At 34.4% G+C, this 20,728-nt stretch overlaps 3 protein-coding genes across 4 annotated transcripts; 2 read left to right on the top strand and 1 right to left on the bottom strand.

Annotated features, from left to right (window-relative positions):
• Positions 1-7,034: 7,034 nt before the first annotated feature.
• Positions 7,035-7,975, top strand: LOC123317880. The gene has a single exon (XM_044904492.1). The coding sequence runs from the start codon at positions 7,157-7,159 to the stop codon at positions 7,916-7,918; it is 762 nt and encodes a 253-aa protein (XP_044760427.1). The 5' UTR covers positions 7,035-7,156; the 3' UTR covers positions 7,919-7,975.
• A 1,166-nt stretch (positions 7,976-9,141) lies between these two features.
• Positions 9,142-10,365, top strand: LOC123317824. Its single transcript, XM_044904435.1, has one exon. The coding sequence runs from the start codon at positions 9,142-9,144 to the stop codon at positions 10,363-10,365; it is 1,224 nt and encodes a 407-aa protein (XP_044760370.1).
• Positions 10,366-12,845: 2,480 nt separating this feature from the next.
• LOC123317555 lies at positions 12,846-18,762 on the bottom strand. Of its 2 annotated transcripts, none has more exons than XM_044904138.1 (2): positions 18,756-18,762; positions 12,846-14,165 (listed from the first exon to the last, which is right to left on the bottom strand). In XM_044904138.1, the coding sequence occupies exons 1-2, from the start codon at positions 18,759-18,761 to the stop codon at positions 13,380-13,382; spliced, it is 792 nt and encodes a 263-aa protein (XP_044760073.1). In that variant the 5' UTR covers position 18,762; the 3' UTR covers positions 12,846-13,379. The 2 variants fall into 2 exon arrangements, with proteins under 2 accessions (XP_044760073.1, XP_044760075.1); XM_044904140.1 differs by lacking the exon at positions 18,756-18,762 and adding an exon at positions 18,715-18,729.
• Between the last annotated feature and the right edge of the window lie 1,966 nt (positions 18,763-20,728).

Genomic DNA, 20,728 nt, shown 5'->3' with positions numbered 1-20,728 from the left:
CATGTCCAATATTAAGTGACTGAATTCAACTACCGCCGTTTACCCGCTCGTATTTACATGTCCTTTATTAAGTGAGTGAATTCTACTACCGCCGTTTACCCGCTCGTATTTACATGTCCAATATTGAGTGAGTGAATTCTACTACCGCCGTTTACCCGCTCGTATTTACATGTCCTCTATTAAGTGAGTGAATTCTACTACCGCCGTTTACCCGCTCGTATTTACATGTCCTATATTGAGTGAGTGAATTCTACTACCGCCGTTTACCCGCTCGTATTTACATGTCCAATATTAAGTGAGTGAATTCTACTACCGCCATTTACCCGCTCGTATTTACATGTCCTATATTAAGTGAGTGAATTCTACTACCGCCGTTTACCCGCTCGTATTTTAATGTCCTATATTAAGTGAGTGAATTCTACTACCGCCGTTTACCCGCTCGTATATACATCTCCAATATTAAGTGAGTGAATTCTACTACCGCCGTTTACCCGCTCGTATTTACATGTCCAATATTAAGAGGGTGAATTCTACTACCGCCGTTTACCCGCTCGTATTTACATGTCCAATATAAAGAGAGTGAATTCTACTACCGCCGTTTACCCGCTCGTATTTACACGTCCTTTATCAAGTGAAAGAATTCTACTACCGCCGTTTACCCGCTCGTATTTACATGTCCAATATTAAGTGAGTGAATTCTACTACCGCCGTTTACCCGCTCGTATTTACATGTCCAATATTAAGTGAGTGAATTCTACTACCGCCCTTTACCCGCTCGTATTTACACGTCCTTTATTAAGTGAGTGAATTCTACTACCGCCGTTTACCCGCTCGTATTTACATGTCCTCTATTAAGTGAGTGAATTCTACTACCGCCGTTTACCCGCTCGTATTTACATGTCCTCTATTAAGTGAGTGAATTCTACTACCGCCGTTTACCCGCTCGTATTTACATGTCCTCTATTAAGTAAGTGAATTCTACTACCGCCGTTTACCCGCTCGTATTTACATGTCCTCTATTAAGTGAGTGAATTCTACTACCGCCGTTTACCCGCTCGTATTTACATGTCCTATATTAAGTGAGTGAATTCTACTACCGCCGTTTACCCGCTCGTATTTACATGTCCTATATTAAGTGAGTGAATTCTACTACCGCCGTTTACCCGCTCGTATTTACATGTCCTATATTAAGTGAGTGAATTCTACTACCGCCGTTTACCCGCTCGTATTTACATGTCCAATATTAAGTGACTGAATTCTACTACCGCCGTTTACCCGCTCGTATTTACATGTCCTCTATTAAGTGAGTGAATTCTACTACCGCCGTTTACCCGCTCGTATCTACATGTCCTCTATTAAGTGAGTGAATTCTACTACCGCCGTTTACCCGCTCGTATTTACATGTCCTATATTAAGTGAGTGAATTCTACTACCGCCGTTTACCCGCTCGTATTTACATGTCCTATATTAAGTGAGTGAATTCTACTACCGCCGTTTACCCGCTCGGATTTACACGTCCTTTATTAAGTGAGTGAATTCTACTACCGCCGTTTACCCGCTCGGATTTACACGTCCTTTATTAAGTGAGTGAATTCTACTACCGCCGTTTACCCGCTCGTATTTACATGTCCTTTATTAAGTGAGTGAATTCTACTACCGCCGTTTACCCGCTCGTATTTACATGTCCTCTATTAAGTGAGTGAATTCTACTACCGCCGTTTACCCGCTCGTATTTACATGTCCTATATTAAGTGAGTGAATTCTACTACCGCCGTTTACCCGCTCGTATTTACATGTCCTTTATTAAGTGAGTGAATTCTACTACCGTCGTTTACCCGCTCGTATTTACATGTCCTTTATTAAGTGAGTGAATTCTACTACCGCCGTTTACCCGCTCGTATTTACATGTCCTATATTAAGTGAGTGAATTCTACTACCGCCGTTTACCCGCTCGTATTTACATGTCCTATATTAAGTGAGTGAATTCTACTACCGCCGTTTACCCGCTCGTATTTACATGTCCTATATTAAGTGAGTGAATTCTACTACCGCCGTTTACCCGCTCGTATTTACACGTCCTTTATTAAGTGAGTGAATTCTACTACCGCCGTTTATCCGCTCGTATTAACATGTCCTATATTAAGTGAGTGAATTCTACTACCGCCGTTTACCCGCTCGTATTTACACGTCCTTTATTGAGTGAGTGAATTCTACTACCGCCGTTTACCCGCTCGTATTTACACGTCCTTTATTGAGTGAGTGAATTCTACTACCGCCGTTTACCCGCTCGTATTTACATGTCCTTTATTAAGTGAGTGAATTCTACTACCGCCGTTTACCCGCTCGTATTTACATGTCCAATATTGAGTGAGTGAATTCTACTACCGCCGTTTACCCGCTCGTATTTACATGTCCTTTATTAAGTGAGTGAATTCTACTACCGCCGTTTACCCGCTCGTATTTACATGTCCTCTATTAAGTGAGTGAATTCTACTACCGCCGTTTACCCGCTCGTATTTACATGTCCAATATTAAGTGAGTGAATTCTACTACCGCCTTTTACCCGCTCGTATTTACATGTCCTATATTAAGTGAGTGAATTCTACTACCGCCGTTTACCCGCTCGTATTTACATGTCCAATATTAAGTGAGTGAATTCTACTACCGTCTTTTAACCGCTCGTATTTACATGTCCTATATTAAGTGAGTGAATTCTACTACCGCCGTTTACCCGCTCGTATTTACATGTCCAATATTAAGTGAGTGAATTCTACTACCGCCCTTTACCCGCTCGTATTTACATGTCCTATATTAAGTGAGTGAATTCTACTACCGCCGTTTACCCGCTCGTATTTACATGTCCTATATTAAGTGAGTGAATTCTACAGTAGTATAGCAATGTATGTTCTAGCTCAAATTTGACCTTGAGATATTAGAAATCGTATGAATATGGGGGCCCTGAGTAGTGGGGCGCGGAGCGCTGGGTCTCCTGAAAGGGGGTTCCATTGTGGGGGTTCAGAGATGTAGTTGTATTTTGGGGCCGTAATAAAAAAAAGAAAAAGGGGGAAAAAAGAATCTTGAAGTCGACGGGATTCGAACCTAGGATAGTTTTATATAATCCGATTATCAACGCGGCCGCGCCAGCTCGCTGATAAGGAAATTGAATTGTTGGTGATACGTTGATGACGCGATCATGGACTACACGTGCCGCCTGGGAGTACACTGAACCCTGAGATGTCACTGGGGGGTCTGAATGATGTAAAAATATTGGGGGCCCCAGAGTGTCGCCTCCAGAGTATCGCCCCCCAGTTAATTGAGTCCTGAAGGTCTGGATTGAATATATTATATTTGTGATAAATAAAACTATCTAGGTAATTCAATTTTTTTATTGTTCTATAACTACAAATGTATTTCATTTCAACTGAATATAATTATAATATGAAAAAGGTTAATGATGGCATATTCCATGGAACTTCTTCGACTTCTGATCGGAAATCATCATTTTTTCAAAACTTTTAATCATCTTCTGCTTAGTTTCATAGACTTGAATTTGTTTCTTCAGATTCTGAATATTCTTGAGGTGCTCATCTAGTCTATCCATTTCAGGTGGTAGGACAATGATACCTCAATTCTAAAGTACGTTCGTTGAATCAATCCAAGAGTCATGCGACTTGTCTAAGCCCAACCAACGAACTAAGACTTTCTTTCCTTTTCTACGAAGAACTTTTTCCACTAGAAATACATCTGAATATTTTACTTTCTGTAATTCGAACTCATAAAAAGCGCCCCCTATCGGACGACTACTGGAATCCTCAAGAAGATATGTTACAGGATTGGTTATTTGAACTTTTTTTATTTTAAAAATCTCTGTGGTCCAGTTGGGTGTGTAACCTTTCGAGAATATATGTTTGACTTTGCTGATTCTCACCATATCATTAACCTTAAATTTTCCCTTTCCAGCGACCTTAATATGGTTGTATCTAGTATTCAATAAACTCTGCTCATTATTTTTATTAACATCACATGGTTTCATTCCAATAGTACGATGTTTCGTCTGATTATATTCATTAACAATACTGGATATGCTGTCGATCCATTTGTATGTTCCATGTAAACTGAAGTATTTAAACAGTTTTTCCTTAATAGTTCTTATAACTCTTTCTGCTATAGAAGCTTTGGTTTTGGAATAGGTGCAGTAATGTATTATATCATTTTCCTTCATCAGAGATTGAAAATTTACATTAAAAAATTCCTTTCCTTGATCTGTTTGAAGATTTTTCGGTTTAACTCTGCTATCTAGCAAAATTTTCTTGAAAGCGTTCGATACTTCCACACCGGTTTTTGTTTTAAGCGCTCTCACTCGAACAAATTTACTAAAACAATCTATAACTACTAAAATATATTTAAAATTTTTATTCTCCTTCGCGTAAAGATCCATTTGCGCTAAATCAGCTTGCCATAGGTCATTTAATCCTTTAATTATTGTTCTTCTGCGAGGGAAGTTTTTGCGAATTGGTTTGTGCAGTTCTCGAACCACTTGTATTTTCTCCTTCGTATACATGAAGGGTAAATTTTTCATCTAATTGTTTGATTTTATTATTTAATTTATTTAATGCTTCTATAACCTTATCTTGAAATGCGTTTAATTTATCTTCCTGGGACTTCAAATATACATCAAGTTCTAGTTTCTGATAGTATTCGTGCGAAAGTGAAGACAATGTTTGATTGCTTCGCCTTAATTCTTGTTCGAAATACTCAAACCTCTCTTTAAGATTTTCATCAGATGTCTGTTGTTTAATGTCAAAATTAACTAATCTATTATTAACTTCACCCTTAAATTGATGAAAAATCAGTCCTAACTTTCCGAATTCTGCGGTATTTAATTTGATTTGATTATGTATTGTATCGAATTGAATATCTACATATTCCTTATTAGCGCTATCGGAATCGGCAAGAGGTTTACCAACATTACATAATTTGCGGTTACCGAAATCAAAGTCACCATCTGCGGTTCGCAGAAAGATAGGGATAGTTGATTGAATATTTCTTAATTTACTTCTATGAGAAGAACGTCCGAACTTATCGAGAGACATATTGAATTTATCACTTTGCTCTCAATGCAATTCAATATATAACTTTTTCTTTTCGAAGCTCCTCGACTATTGACTCTATTTCATTATCAACAGATGTATTTCCGGCAATTTTGGACGCATATAGTAACCGAAGTCTACTAACAATTTCGTTTACATCATTCCAATAAATATACTCAATAGGTTTTTCGGTGAATGACATTAATCCATGTCCAGTTGATGGTTTTATGATTTCACGATATTTAAATCCTTTATTCGCTTTAACAGGATTATTAGAATCGAATTTTCTCCTATGAACATTAGTCATTTTCAGTATTTTCCGATAATTTTCTAAATCAGATTTATTATACTCTTGTGGCTCTTTTTTAAAGAGCAAATTATAAAGCCCATCTGTACCACTAAACCTTTCATTACCAATTAGTAAGTCGCCAGTTTTCTGATGAAAGTCTACAGTTGTTTTACCTAAGGTCCATTTTGAAAGTTTATGATTATATTTAGGTCCGTAAGCATGATCATAATTATCACGTTGTGTTAACGCCGAATAAACATAATCTCTGACCCTTTCTGGATATTGTTCCAAATAAGTTTCGGCATTATTGAAATTGCTCAATTCATTTAGAAACTGTTCAGATTCATTATTATCTCCATCGATAAAAACTGAATCATTTCCTCTATGGTCTTTATCATCATCACCATCATCATCATTTTTTGATGTAACAATTTCTTTTGTAGGTAAAAAATTCACTAGTTGACGTTTCAAACCAGTTTTTTGAGGTTTATTGAATTTCAATTTTGGTGTAAATGGCGAGGGCACTTCTTCTTCTTCTTCTTCTTCTTCTTCTTCTTCGTCATGCGTTTCAATCTTATTGACTTTCTCTTCTTCTTCTTCTTCGGGTGAACGGAAATGTGATGGCTTCATAATGGTACTCATTCTCTTATATGGTTGAAAAGATATCTCCTGAGTTCTTTTACGAGGAAAAACTCTATTATCTGGTGTTGAAGAAAATTGTGGTTCTGAAATCTTCTCTAGTACTTGCAGATTCTTCAAATCAGTAGTATTCTGGTTAACAGACTTTTTACCAAGTTCATCTTCTATACGCTTGAGTTGTTTTGTTATTGGAGTATATAGCCTTTCCAAAGTTTCATCACCCTCAATTTTTCCAAGTTTAAGTCCAGCATGTTTTTTCTTAATATTCTGAATGAGTTGTTGAATAATAATTTTCCTATTCCGAGCTGATTTGATCTTCATGTTGGAATGCATCGCATACGAATAAATATTAATCATCTAGTGCTATATATTTATCGAACCCCAATCGATAACGACCATTGTTCAAATCAAAGTCTTTAACAATTACCAAAAATCCAAAATTGTCATTCCAACAGATTCCACAAATTTTTTTAAATTCATCATATGTCATATCCGGTGACACATGTTCATTGAATATATGTTTAAGATTTACATCATCTTGTTTGAATATGACCAATATATTCGCATTATCTCTTATTATGTGTTTTTTGGCTGCAACATATGTCTGACATAAAAATGCTACATCTATCGATTTATGTCTACCCATAGCATAGTATGATTTAATCTTATCTTGATTTTCACCTAAGACATCGTCAAAAATAAAAATAGAATTTGCTTTCGCATCGTTTGGTTCGTCAATTTCAGCATTCTCCTTAAATGGGAAATACCCCACTCCAGGCACTTTATTTAAAATATGTTCTAAAATCTGGTATTTCGGCTGGTAGAGACTTTTTGAGTAAATATAGACATTTTCAAAATTCAAACCATTTAAATCGAAAATTAAACTCAATAACGCATTTGACTTTCCACAACCACTTGGACCAGCAAATATGAATCTACAACTGTTTGGAAAGAGATCACCATGTTTTCTCCTTTTTTCAAATTCATAATTATCATCCAGATAATCCAAATTAACAACTGGGAGCACCGTTTGATGTTGTTCAATTCGTATTTTCCCCATTACTAAGCAGAAATCCATATAGATGATGAATATATAGGACTATAAATATTGAATTCATTATGTAATATTGTCATTATTATGTTATCATTCGGAGGTGGAGGTTTAGTGAATTCAATAATTAATAAATTACCTTTCGAGTTACATTTGCCTGGATATCATTATTGTGGCCCTGGAACAAGACTTTCAGAACGTCTTGCTAGAAACGATCCGGGTATAAATAAACTTGATGAAGCTTGTAAGGAACACGATATAGCTTATTCCAAACATACGGAATTGTCTGATAGACATATTGCTGATAAAATATTAGAAGACAAAGCTTGGGAACGAGTGAAGTCCAAAGACGGCACATTTAAGGAGAAAAGTGCTGCCTTGCTAGTCACCGGAGCAATGAAAATGAAACGAAAGATGGGTATGGGTCTTCGGAATAGACAAAAATCTTTCAGAAGTTTTGTCTTGAAACCAACTCATAAAATTTTAAAGAAATCAGGGGGCGATGATTTGAGAAAATCAACGTTGATCGCCCTCAAAACAGCTCGAACTGCAATTAAGAAAGCAGGTGGAAAGAAAAATATTAAAATTCCCCGAATCATACCATTCGAATCAAAATCCGGTGGAATTCTACCACTCATACCCATATTCGCAGGACTGTCAGCATTAGGAACCATGTTAGGTGGAGCTAGCGCTGTTGCCAAAACGGTAATTGATGCTAATAATGCTAAGAAAAAACTGGAAGAAGATCAGCGACACAACAAAGCGATGGAGTCCATAGGACATGGACTTTTCATAAGAAAATCCAAACGTGGATTTGGTTTATATATTAGAAAACAGTCAAAAAACTAGATAAGCTACCCAAACGTGCCCTTTATGATTATGAAATCGAATCTTTTGCGAGAGAAATGAAAATAAAACATTTCCGAGGTGTTTTCATGAAAAATACATTACCAAAATTCCCAAAGAAGAATGAATGTGCAATTTTCAATTTAGATTCAGTTGAGGGTCCTGGAACGCATTGGGTGGCATATAGAAAGTATGGTAATGAAGTTGAATATTTTGATAGTTTCGGAAATCTCAAACCTCCCAAGGAACTAATTCATTATTTAAAATCCTGCAAAGTGAAGTACAATAGAGATACTTATCAACAATTCAATACATCCAATTGTGGTCATTTATGTTTGAGATTTCTAATTCAATAAATTAATATGATTGAAGAGATTTTTCACAGTATATCAATCATGTCGATGTTGTTCACACTCAAAAATCGATCATCAATTTTATCGATTGATTTTGCTGTTCCCATAGAGCTGAACAGTAATTTCAACTATGGTTTGGCTTTGATAGGATTCTATACATACAACACTATCCCGAATGTTGAAAAATATAATAAATTATATTATTCCGTGGATGGTGAAGATAAAGTTTTGACCTTTCCTATTGGAACTTATGAGATATCAGATATGGAGGAATTCATTAAAAGAAAACTCGAACTAGAAACTGGAAATAAAGAGGAATCTCCATTATTCTTCTTGAGACCTAATAATAATACTTTAAAGTGTGAAATATTTCATGAAAAATATGAAATTGACTTTCGACCGGAGGACTCTATTGGTGCCCTATTAGGATTTTCATCTAGGCTTCTCAAGGCAGGACAAGTTCATGAGTCAGATTTACCAGTGGATATCATCAAAGTTCGAACAATAAATATTGATTGCAACTTGATAGAGGGTTCATTTATCAATGAACTCCCATCTCATTCACTTTATGAATTTGCGATTAATAGTGATCCTGGTTACGGAGTGAACGAGATCCCCAACAAGGTGGTATACTTACCTGTAACAACACATCGAATACATAATATCACAGTGAAAGTTCTTGATCAAGACGGTGAATTGGTGAACTTTCAAGGCGAGGAGATAATTTTGAGATTACAATTGAAACGATGCTCTTAGTCGTTCCATATAAATATCAAACTACATACTACAATCAATCAGTTGATAAACAACAACTATCAAAACCACACAAACATCTTTCTCACGAAAATTGGATTTTCCTACAATCAATTGGTCATGTTGTCCAATCACGTTTTCAACCTCTATCAACCCGTAAACACCGATGAATCTATAGTAAAAATCGAAAGTCGAACCTATTTGCCATTCGTTAAATCCTTCAATCATTCCGATGTCATTGAAATCACGATAAATCGAACAGACTGTTGGCTTTTGATGCATGATGCTGCTATCATTATCAAAGGAAAAGTACAGAAAACAAAAGGCAATGGAGATGTTAAACTAGTTCAAAATGCTGGAGCATTTCTCTTCGATTCAATTATTTATGAACTCTGCGGTATGGAGATAGAGAATGTTCGAGATCCAGGTATTATATCAACAATGCGAGGATACCTAATTTATGAGGAGGATGATTCAAAACTACTCGAAACGGGAGGATGGAACTACCCGAAAACACCAACTGTGAACACAGATGGAAGTTTTATATTCAGAATACCAGTCTACCATTTATTCAACTTTTTCAAAGATTACCAAATGGCTATGTGTGGTAAGCAAACGTTCCGATTCTTCAGAGCACAAAATGATCATAATGCGATAAAAATAACATCGTCGGATCCTAAGGATCATACAGAAGCAAAAATCACCATTGATAGTATGGAATTGAAGGTGAAACATATTTATCCGAATGATATTATCAAGATGGATTTATTGAATGCTATAAGGTCTAATAAACCTATATTAATGCCATTCAGGAAGTGGGAGATTCATGAATTACCATCATTACCACATGGGGGTAATAAGGAGATTTGGGCTGTTAAAACATCTACAGAAATCGAGTGTCCAAGATTCATAATTTGTGGGTTTCAAACTGATAAGAAAAATAAAAGTTCTGAGGACATAACTGAATTCAATCATATAAATATAACAGATATTCGAGCATTATTGAATTCGGACATCATTCCGCAAGAAAATTTACGTTTGAATTTCGATAAGAATGAATATGCTGAAGCTTTTCAGAATTACACTCAATTTGCTCAGAGTTATGGAATTTTCAAGAAATCCCCACTCCTGACCTTCAGCGAATTCAAAGAAAAGCCTGTTTTTGTACTGGACTGTTCCAGAAGAGATCAGACGTTCAAAGCTACAACAATTGATGTGAAACTAGAAATAGAGTCCTCGAAGGGATTTCCAAATAATACAAGAGTTTTATGTATTATAGTACATGACTGCATTATAGAATTTAAACCTCTAACAGAAGAAATTAAAAAAATTACTAATTTCTAAGAAAAATGCGTATAATCATATGTGATATTCAAGGGTTTTCGATAGATGGAGAATTCTATGTTAAGGAATTATCATTTGTATTGGGGATAAAATATCTCATTTCATTATGATGCCTCCAAAAGAATTTTCATCTCTAAGTGACAAAGATAAGAGAACTGTTAAATTTCTTGAGAAAAAACTCCATGGGTTAAGATATACCTCCGGATACATCGAATATGGAAAGTTACCAGAGATTTTAAAGAGTATTTTACAAAGTGGAGATGTCATTTACGTGAATGGACATCAGAAGCATGATTTTTTTAAAAACATAATGATAGGAAGAGAAATGCAAGTACTCAATGTGGAAGAGCACGGATGGACCCCACCAAAATTCGAGAAGAAACCTCCAAAGTGTATGAGTCACATACTCGATCAATGTATGTGCACTCTTAGTAATTGCTATGATCTATATCGATGGGTGTGTATGTTCCTACCGAAAGTTACATTAGTTAGTAGGCATCTCGAGTATAATGAACGCAACAATGGATAACCCAGAAGCTGTTAAAATAAATTTGGATAAATGGATGACGAATGTTTTTAAAAATGTTAATAGATTTAAAAATTTAAAATGTAAACCACGCTATATTCATCTTGTGGAATGTATTGATACAAATTAATTTTCAGTTATTTCATTATCATTATGTCTATCATGTATGAATTATGAAAATAAAATAGAAAACTTAAAAAATAAAAATAAATGAAAAATAGATTTTGTTGAAGAATACCTCAATTGAAAATATCAATGTCACTTTCATAATCAAAGAATAAAACCACAAATATTAGACTTTACGGAAGATCTACAGTTCACTCGAAGATAAGATGATACATCCTCCATAGAGAGCTATAGAGTATATACCCCTAGGTAATATAGATTTCAAAAAGGATTCCATCCATATTTATCAGAGACCGAATAATGAAATCGGACTATTCCATCATAATGAGTTTTATAGAATTGATTCGAGCAGTTTTGGGGTGATACAAAGTCATGAATATAATTGGATGGGTCTCCCACGTAGTGTGATAGTTCATGGGGTATTGAATACCTATAAAGGTAAAACATATATCTTTTATAATAATTTTTATTGTGCTGAAATTGATGAATGCAATTTATCAAGGAAATCCATGAAATATATTAGTGAAATATTCCCAACAATTTTTCATCAGTATTCAGATATATCGATGGAACGATCTATTTTCATTAAAGATAATATGATATATGAATTCAATGAATTTCTAAACAGAGCAACTGGATCATATAAATTTGAAATGGAGACACTTCTGAAAATACCATGTCAGTCAGACGGATTACTGAAGCAATTGAAAAATCTTTTGAGTATGATCATAACAAATCAAATCATTATCAGTAACACCAATTAGATGGAGTGGGGATGATGATATATGAATATGATTTTTTAAACGACTTCGATCAGTACTAGAACGTCAAAACTGTTAAAATGGACGTGTATGATTTCAATAAATCTAAAAGGTTTTATAGTTATCTCTGTCAAGAACTACATCTTGCTCTGTTATATCATGATAGTGAAAAATTCTCAAAAGTTTTGAATGATCTGGGATTATTTACACCAACAACAATTTTTCGTGAACTGGTGTTATTTGGAGCACCACAGACTATAATAAGTCAAGTGTTTCAACACAAAAAAAATAATGATTCATTTATTGAAGATATTAAAGAATCTTTCAAAAAAGATGAAATGACATTGAATGAAGTGAAGCTAATCTTGAATAATTTTGATAGTGTTTCATCCTATGATTTAATGAATATTCAGATGCTGTTGAACGGGTCATCCAAAGACATGACAGATTTTCGAAAATGTTATTCCACAAATAATATTTGGGGTGGATATAAAAAATTGAATTCATTTCTGGATGAAATGGTTAGCTTAGCAGCATATTGTGGGAATTTCATAACAATTTATCATATGCTGATGGAATTCAAGAATTGTGAAATCAATTTCGAATTTGATCCTGAGAACAATGAGAACCACAAGAAGATCCTAAGTATGGTTGATGAAGGGATATCAGGAGGTTTAATGGGTGATGATTATGCTGGGAATATAAGACCTACACAAAAAACGTATTATTATGAATTTATCAAAAACTTCTTATGTCAGAGAAATGATGTATTTTTATGATAATAAAAAGGAAATGCTATAGAATAATTCCCCCACCTCAACAATCTCAAATCACATGACTCTTGGATTGATAAATCAAATCGCTTGTAAAACCTAGCAAAAATTTCAATTGTGAGTTTGAATTCGGGTGATCAATATGTATAAGAGTGAATTTCATCCGATAAACTATGATAGTTTATTACTGAATGTGGAAAAATCGTTCATTTTGAATATAAATATCCCGATGATTGAACATACCATTGATTTTGGATTGAGTAGTTTGAGAAATTTCGAGCCATCTGTGAAGATATCAACAAACGAAGCGTCTTTACTCCACGACAGAAAGTTATCAATATCCTTCGATATTCTACAATGGATAATGTTCATTGAAATTCTCAACTTAAATGGAGAAAATGACATTAGATATGTGGATGATATTTCTATAATAAACACAACTGTGAACGGTTTCAAAATTATACAATTATGTAGGAATGATAATTTTATATATTTAATCGGTGATGAGGTGACTAAGATACTAGAAATCAATGAAAATTCAATAAAGAAACGTTTTGACATATTAGTGAATCTCAATTTTTCATCTCATTATAGGAATTTTCTATGTGTCATGAATGATATCAGAAAAAATAGTTCTGAGTCGATTGTAAAATTAATTGAAAATTTTTGTAACCTCAATCCCTCAATTGAGAATGTAATACTGAACGAATGTTTTATTTTATATAAAGATAAAATACTTTACGACATGGAAACAATGTAGAAAGGGTTATAATAAAACAACTTCGAATTAATTTCAATGTTTTTTTTTTTTTTTTATTCAAAATATAATCAGAAATAATTCACGTCGTCATCACCATCATTATCAGAAAAATCATGAAAGCTTTCAGACATAAGGTCAGGAACCTCTAGTTTCCAGTACAAGTAGTGAAAGCGTGGATATATTGATAACAGAAATTTAATTAATGCTAAATATTTCAAGGGTGGTGGATTATACACTATTAAATCTTTATAAGTTTTGTCATCATCGTTTTTATAAGTATGACATTTGCTGAAGTAAATATCGATTAACATAGATTCTTTTATTATTAACGCTTTCCTCTCTATATGACATGAACAATTACGACTCAAGCGTTCAAATATACTCAAATATAACTTGAATCCATCCGTTCTCTGATTATCAAACAATGTAGAATAACACATGACTTTTACTGTAATAAAGATTTCGTCTATGGAAATACTGTATGATATTGGTATAAACGTTTCCTCAGAGTCATCATCATAATCCTGGCTATCATCAGAATATTCATCCTGACTATCATCATCATCAGAATGCCACCTCTCAGAGTTTTCATGGAACCATTCTCTCATTACCAGACGATGAGGTCCCACTATCCATATTTCAATTTCATCTAATGTCTGAATTAACCCTTGTAAATATAATACAGTTTTCCCAACGATCATCCATTCTTTGACCGGAAGTTCAGTCAATTCGTTGTATTGATTCAATAATTTTATTTTGAACTGGTCGGTTAATTGAGGTTGGAAGGAAAATGTCCTCTCTATAGCTGACATAGTATACTTCAGCATTCTATCCTCACCCTTATTTTCTAAAAACTAAACTATTTTATAGTGACCCCAAGGAAGTGAATGATGGTTTTCTGTTATAAAACGTTTTGTATCAGTTCTACATAGAGCCACTTTTTCTTGTTCCATTGAATAAACCCGATGATTTTCAGATATTATGTTTCTTTGAGTTATGATTTTACTTTGTCCATCAAATAGACAATTCAAATAATCATCAAATGAAATAACTTTCTTAACTACCCCCTTTTTAATTCCCTTCGCTTTTTTAGTGATATTATTGTTTGAATCAATTTTGAAAGAATACATTTTAGAGCGTAATCCAACAAACTCGCTCATTATAGCACCATTGTTCTCATCTTTCATGAGCCCTGGAACCTTTTTATTTACACGAGGAATATCATAAATATTGCTATCTGGATAATCTGAAGTATCAAAATGGGTGAGACAATCAAGTTTTATTAATTGATATGGATCTTGATCTCGAATTTCATAAATTAATGAATCAGTATCTACATATAATAGTGAAGAGTCGTTGAATTTAGTGAGACTATAATTATAATGAAAGTCGTATAAACAAGTTTTTGAAATATCTAGTACGGCAGAACCAATATACACAGGTTTATTAAAGATCAAATTAACTTTTTTCATTTCAATTGCCAATAAATTTTCCCCAAATATTATTCTTCCCTTAAAATGGGGGCTACTTATGAGATTTTTGGCGCCATAACGACCTTCCCATTTGTTCACTATTTTAACTATCCTATGTTTGCGTATGTTTTCCATTGTCTTACCAAATACGGCATTATTCATTAGTTTGTAAAGATTCTTTTCAAAATCGTTCGAAGCCTTCATTCTAAGCTCGGTATTGAGATCAATATAAGATTTAAGCCATGCTGATTGTTTGAATTTTAATACCCTATGGATTTTAGTGAGAACCATTCCGTTTTCTAAGGCCTGTTTCAAATTTCTATAATGTAAAATATATTTCTTCTTATCATATAATGTTGTTAACAATTTAGGTAATTTTGAACCTGGAGGTACTCGATTTTCCGGACAAAATGGTAAATCTGAATGTATATCATGTAGGTGTTTTGGATATTCCAGATCAACTTCTAAAAAATACCCTTCTGGAGCATTATCTGGAATTTGTATCACATCAATATTAGTGTTAGTCCACTCAAATTCATCATATGGAAGAAACTGACTCATTGCCCAACCATAGAGATTATTAACATCAAAGTAAATTATATATGATGATAACTTTTCAGAATCAAATGTAGTCATATACTTATTATTTGCCTTCGCATATCGATTAGAACACTGACTTATTCCACCTCTTATACTCTCTTCAATAAATAATATCATATCGATATCCTTGATAATTTGTAATTTCATTGATGTATATTTCAACATACAGGGTGGTCCACGGGAACCTGACGGTTTTTAAATGAGTAGTACACATTTGTTTTTCAGCATATAACATTTATTTTTTCATGTACTTACAGCCAGTACTATGCCATTTAAGAAATCAAACCTTAAAAATAACATCTGTCAAGTGGTGACCATCTTGCTCGAAACATGTTGCAAGTCTGTTCAAAAACCCTTGGTGAACGCGCTCCAATAAGAAATCATTGCGTTGTGGAAAGTCAGTTGGTTTCAGCTGCTGGACAATTGCCAATTTGTATGGGTGGAATCTGAGGTCATGTTTGACAATACGGCGAACTGTGGAACGACTTAGTCTTAATGCTTGCGCTTGTTTTCGCACTGAGCGGCATGGACTTGTTCGCAACGCGTGCCTCACCCTCTCCACACTTTCGGGGGTCCGTGCCGTGCGAGTAGGTCCTGGTGGCTTCTTTTTCATCACATTTCCAGTTGTTCGAAGATCGTTGACCCACTTCAGAATCGTGTTACGACTTGGGACAGCTCCATGACGGCCAATATTAAATTCACGCCGAAACAGTCTCTGCGTAGCCACCACTGATTCACCATTTTTGATAAAAGCTTCAAACGCGAACATGCGATGCCTCACACCCCACGCAGTCATGATGTACACTAAATGGCACATTCCAAAGGTTCAAATGGGACCTCCACAACGCAATGATTTCTTATTGGAGCGCGTTCACCAAGGGTTTTTGAACAGACTTGCAACATGTTTCGAGCAAGATGGTCACCACTTGACAGATGTTATTTTTAAGGTTTGATTTCTTAAATGGCATAGTACTGGCTGTAAGTACATGAAAAAATAAATGTTATATGCTGAAAAACAAATGTGTAATACTCATTCAAAAACCGTCAGGTTCCCGTGGACCACCCTGTACAATCAAACGTAAACCCCGGGAGTGTATAATACCAAGCTGGATCTAATCCATAAGTTGTATGACAACTTACACGAAATTGTTCAAATATATCAGCTAGTAAAAGGACATCTGTTTTAAGATATAAATTGGAATAGTCTAATAAATTTTTACAATCAAAAATTGACCAGACTTGTTGAGCATGTGAATATTCCTCATCAGTTATATCTTCATCATTCAATTTATTATAAAATTTTTCTCTAGATGGGAGTGTAGTCTCTGTCAATTTTTCAATACTATCAATGTAATCATAGGGATAAATACCTTTTCTAGTAAGCAATTTATAGTGTTTAGCAGATAAATTTGGAAAATGTGAGTATAAATTAATGAATGAGTCAGGTTTCAAGTAGGTTGCTAACTTTTCAAGAGATGATTCCATAAATCGAATACTATCAATAAACCTATATTTAATTTGATGTCCCTCAAGATGAACTGTGAACGAAATATACTTTTCTTTATTCAATGGTAACACTGATATCTTAGCAAATTGAGAAAAATTTCTTATTAAGAAATGAGAGTCATAACCGCTTAAATTGTGGAAGACAACTGGTATCATAAATGATTTTTTATATTGTAAATTATATATCTTATGAGCCTGTCCTCTTATTTCACCCGTGAAATGATCATGATCTATTACAGATTCATCTCCAGCAGTAAATGACCTCTCACATATATGGCACAAATCAGACATTCCATTTTTCGGATATGATTTCATAGGTTTTATGTTCTTTATTTCAATATTCAATTTATTTGCTATCATCTCTAATTCATCATTGAACCATTTCATACAATTTTCACCAGTATAACTGTTATAAAATGATTGAGATGAATCATGATTACATTTTAAGTAATAACCCACACTCATAGGTATATGCTCCTGATACTTAAATGACTTTGAAAATGTAGTTGAAGATGAATTATGTTTCTTCAAATATGATTCAAAATCCGCATAAATTATATATGGAACTTTTTGTTTGTATACATAATTTTTGAATTCAATATGTGAATCAATAGGAAATTTGATCAATGAGGGATCATGTTTCATGCAATATTTCTTATGCTCATTTAAATTGTTTTCAGTGAGGAAATAGTTTAAACACAGGTCACAAATATACTTTTTCTTCGTATTTTTCGAAAGTTTTGAGGAAACAAGGCGAGATAAATTTTTGATTAGCACATAATGATATTTAATGGGTGTATCATCATGATCGTCATAATCAATTTCGCTATTTTCAGGAACGTATTTATCCTGAATAAGAAGTAAGTTGAAATGTCTATCGAAATTTATTTGTGTGGATATACGTGTAGGCACAACCTCGAATTTATTCTTATTCAATTGTAGCGAAAAAATATTCACTGATAAATTATTAAGTTTCTCGAATTTATGAATATCTCTAATGCTCATTGGAAATTTTATATCTTGACAACTAAGAACATTTTTGAAATATGGATAAGATTTCACACGATCACAATTTTTCTCTCTAGGATGAAGTCCAGCAACAATACTCCAAGCGAAACAAGCATTATCATAATTTTTGATATTAATACAAGCCTTTCGACGTTTGATCTCATCGGGCAACTCAATATATGAGCTACCATTCCCCATTTCAAATTTATTAATATTAACTTCAAGTGATATAATAGAATGAAGTGCGTAACCGCTGTCTTTTTCTTGAAATTCTTCTAATTTTTTTAAGATTTTATCTAATATGAGCTCTGATAAAAGTCGGTCAAGATCGCAACCAGAATCAACAATGAAATTTTCTGATTTAAAGTATTTGAAATCTAGTATTTCAGAATCTCCAGATTTTTTTATGAACTCACCACAAAAAGTTGTATTCAATTTAATCATATTCAGTTTTTTCAATAGATTTTTCAATCTTCTTTTAATGAGAACAATGGCATCTACGAAAAACTCATTTATTTCAATATGTTTCAGATTTATAATAACTCCAGTTCTGACTCTACCAGTAAAGGTTGATTGAACATCTTCCCACTTTACCCTACGAGAACGTCTATTCCGTAAATCACCCCCTTTTTTAGATGAAACCATTCGTTGTAAAATTGTTTTATATCGTTTCAAATGATTTATGTTATTTTGAATTTTGAATTTATGACTATGAATATTTGTTTTTTTCATCATCTTGTTGTATAATTTTATGTGATTATTTATAAGAACAATCCATCTGAGCTTACATTTCAAAGATTTAATTTTTTCTAAATACCTGAATGCTCTATGAAAAACTGATATAGAATCATCATTTACCTCCATGGCGACGACATCTAACAATTTTATTCTTCACTGAATTCGAAATTTGATACAGGATACTTCGTTCCAATATCCTTCACACCTGTGAATTTTAGAAAGATCTTCCCCTCATTCAATTGATCCAGGCACTCCTTCACAGTATCGGTAGCTCGTTTCGGTAGGAAGACTTTATTTTTCTCCAGCTCTAAGAGTATGGTCTTCCCATAACGAGTTTTCAACAGGCTCGCCTTTAAAATACGAAATTTCTCTCCAAGTGGTAAGTCTCGGAGCTTGATTGTAGATTTCTCTGAATAAAAACATGCTGTATTTACTCTTTCGAAATCCATTTTTCTGGATATCTTGAATTGAGAAGAAAAAAATTTATAGAAAAACATTTTAGAATAATTTAAAATTTTACTCACCTAGATCACTATTGCACTAACTTGAGACGAATGATTGAAAACGTCGAATGATTGAAAACGTCGAATGTTATCTGTTTTTATAACTTCTTCATAACAGAGAAGGAAAAATATCTTCCATTTCCTTTATTTTTATTGCGGGAATAGGACAAATTACAATATGTCAGGTTTTCTTCATCCTGCATTGTAACAAGAAAATTCTTCGGTTGTAAAACGATGCCAGCTTCCTGTTTAAATTCTGCCAATGTTTCACTCGGTGGTATGTGATTGTATCGTATATGCGGTGTAGTGTGTCGTAGAAACCAATATCTCCCATTATATCGATATAATCTTCCATTTTCTTGATTCAGAACCACATCCTCATAATCTTTTGGAACATCACAAACATCGGATATTATGACATTTGCATTTTCGAAGCAGAAAAATATTTTTCAATTTCCCAATTCGGAACCGCATCCTCATATTCTTGTCGAAACACGAAAACAATTCAATCCACAATGATAACAGAACCGTGAGATTAACATTGATTATTTTTTTCTTTCAATATTCTTATTCAAATCGAACTGATGAAAAACTTAAAACTCATGGACTCAATTAACTGGGGGGCGATACTCTGGAGGCGACACTCTGGGGCCCCCAATATTTTTACATCATTCAGACCCCCCAGTGACATCTCAGGGTTCAGTGTACTCCCAGGCGGCACGTGTAGTCCATGATCGCGTCATCAACGTATCACCAACAATTCAATTTCCTTATTAGCGAGCTGGCGCGGCCGCGTTGATAATCGGATTATATAAAACTATCCTAGGTTCGAATCCCGTCGACTTCAAGATTCTTTTTTCCCCCTTTTTCTTTTTTTTTATTACGGCCCCAAAATACAACTACATCTCTGAACCCCCACAATGGAACCCCCTTTCAGGAGACCCAGCGCTCCGCGCCCCACTACTCAGGGCCCCCATATTCATACGATTTCTAATATCTCAAGGTCAAATTTGAGCTAGAACATACATTGCTATACTACTTTCTACTACCGCCGTTTACCCGCTCGTATTTACATGTCCTATATTAAGTGAGTGAATTCTACTACCGCCGTTTACCCGCTCGTATTCACATGTCCAATATTAAGTGAGTGAATTCTACTACCGCCGTTTACCCGCTCGTATTTACATGTCCTATATTAAGTGAGTGAATTCTACTACCGCCTTTTAACCGCTCGTATTTACATGTCCTATATTAAGTGAGTGAATTCTACTACCGCCGTTTACCCGCTCGTATTTACATGTCCTATATTAAGTGAGTGAATTCTACTACCGCCGTTTACCCGCTCGTATTTACATGTCCTATATTAAGTGAGTGAATTCTACTACCGCCGTTTACCCGCTCGTATTTACATGTCCTATATTAAGTGAGTGAATTCTACTACCGCCGTTTACCCGCTCGTATTCACATGTCCAATATTAAGTGAGTGAATTCTACTACCGCCGTTTACCCGCTCGTATTTACATGTCCTATATTAAGTGAGTGAATTCTACTACCGCCGTTTACCCGCTCGTATTTACATGTCCAATATTA

The sequence above is a fragment of the Coccinella septempunctata genome, chromosome 7 (assembly GCF_907165205.1).
Source record: "Coccinella septempunctata chromosome 7, icCocSept1.1, whole genome shotgun sequence".
NCBI classification, from domain to species: Eukaryota; Metazoa; Arthropoda; class Insecta; order Coleoptera; family Coccinellidae; genus Coccinella; species Coccinella septempunctata.
This window is presented reverse-complemented; position numbering and strand designations above follow the sequence as displayed.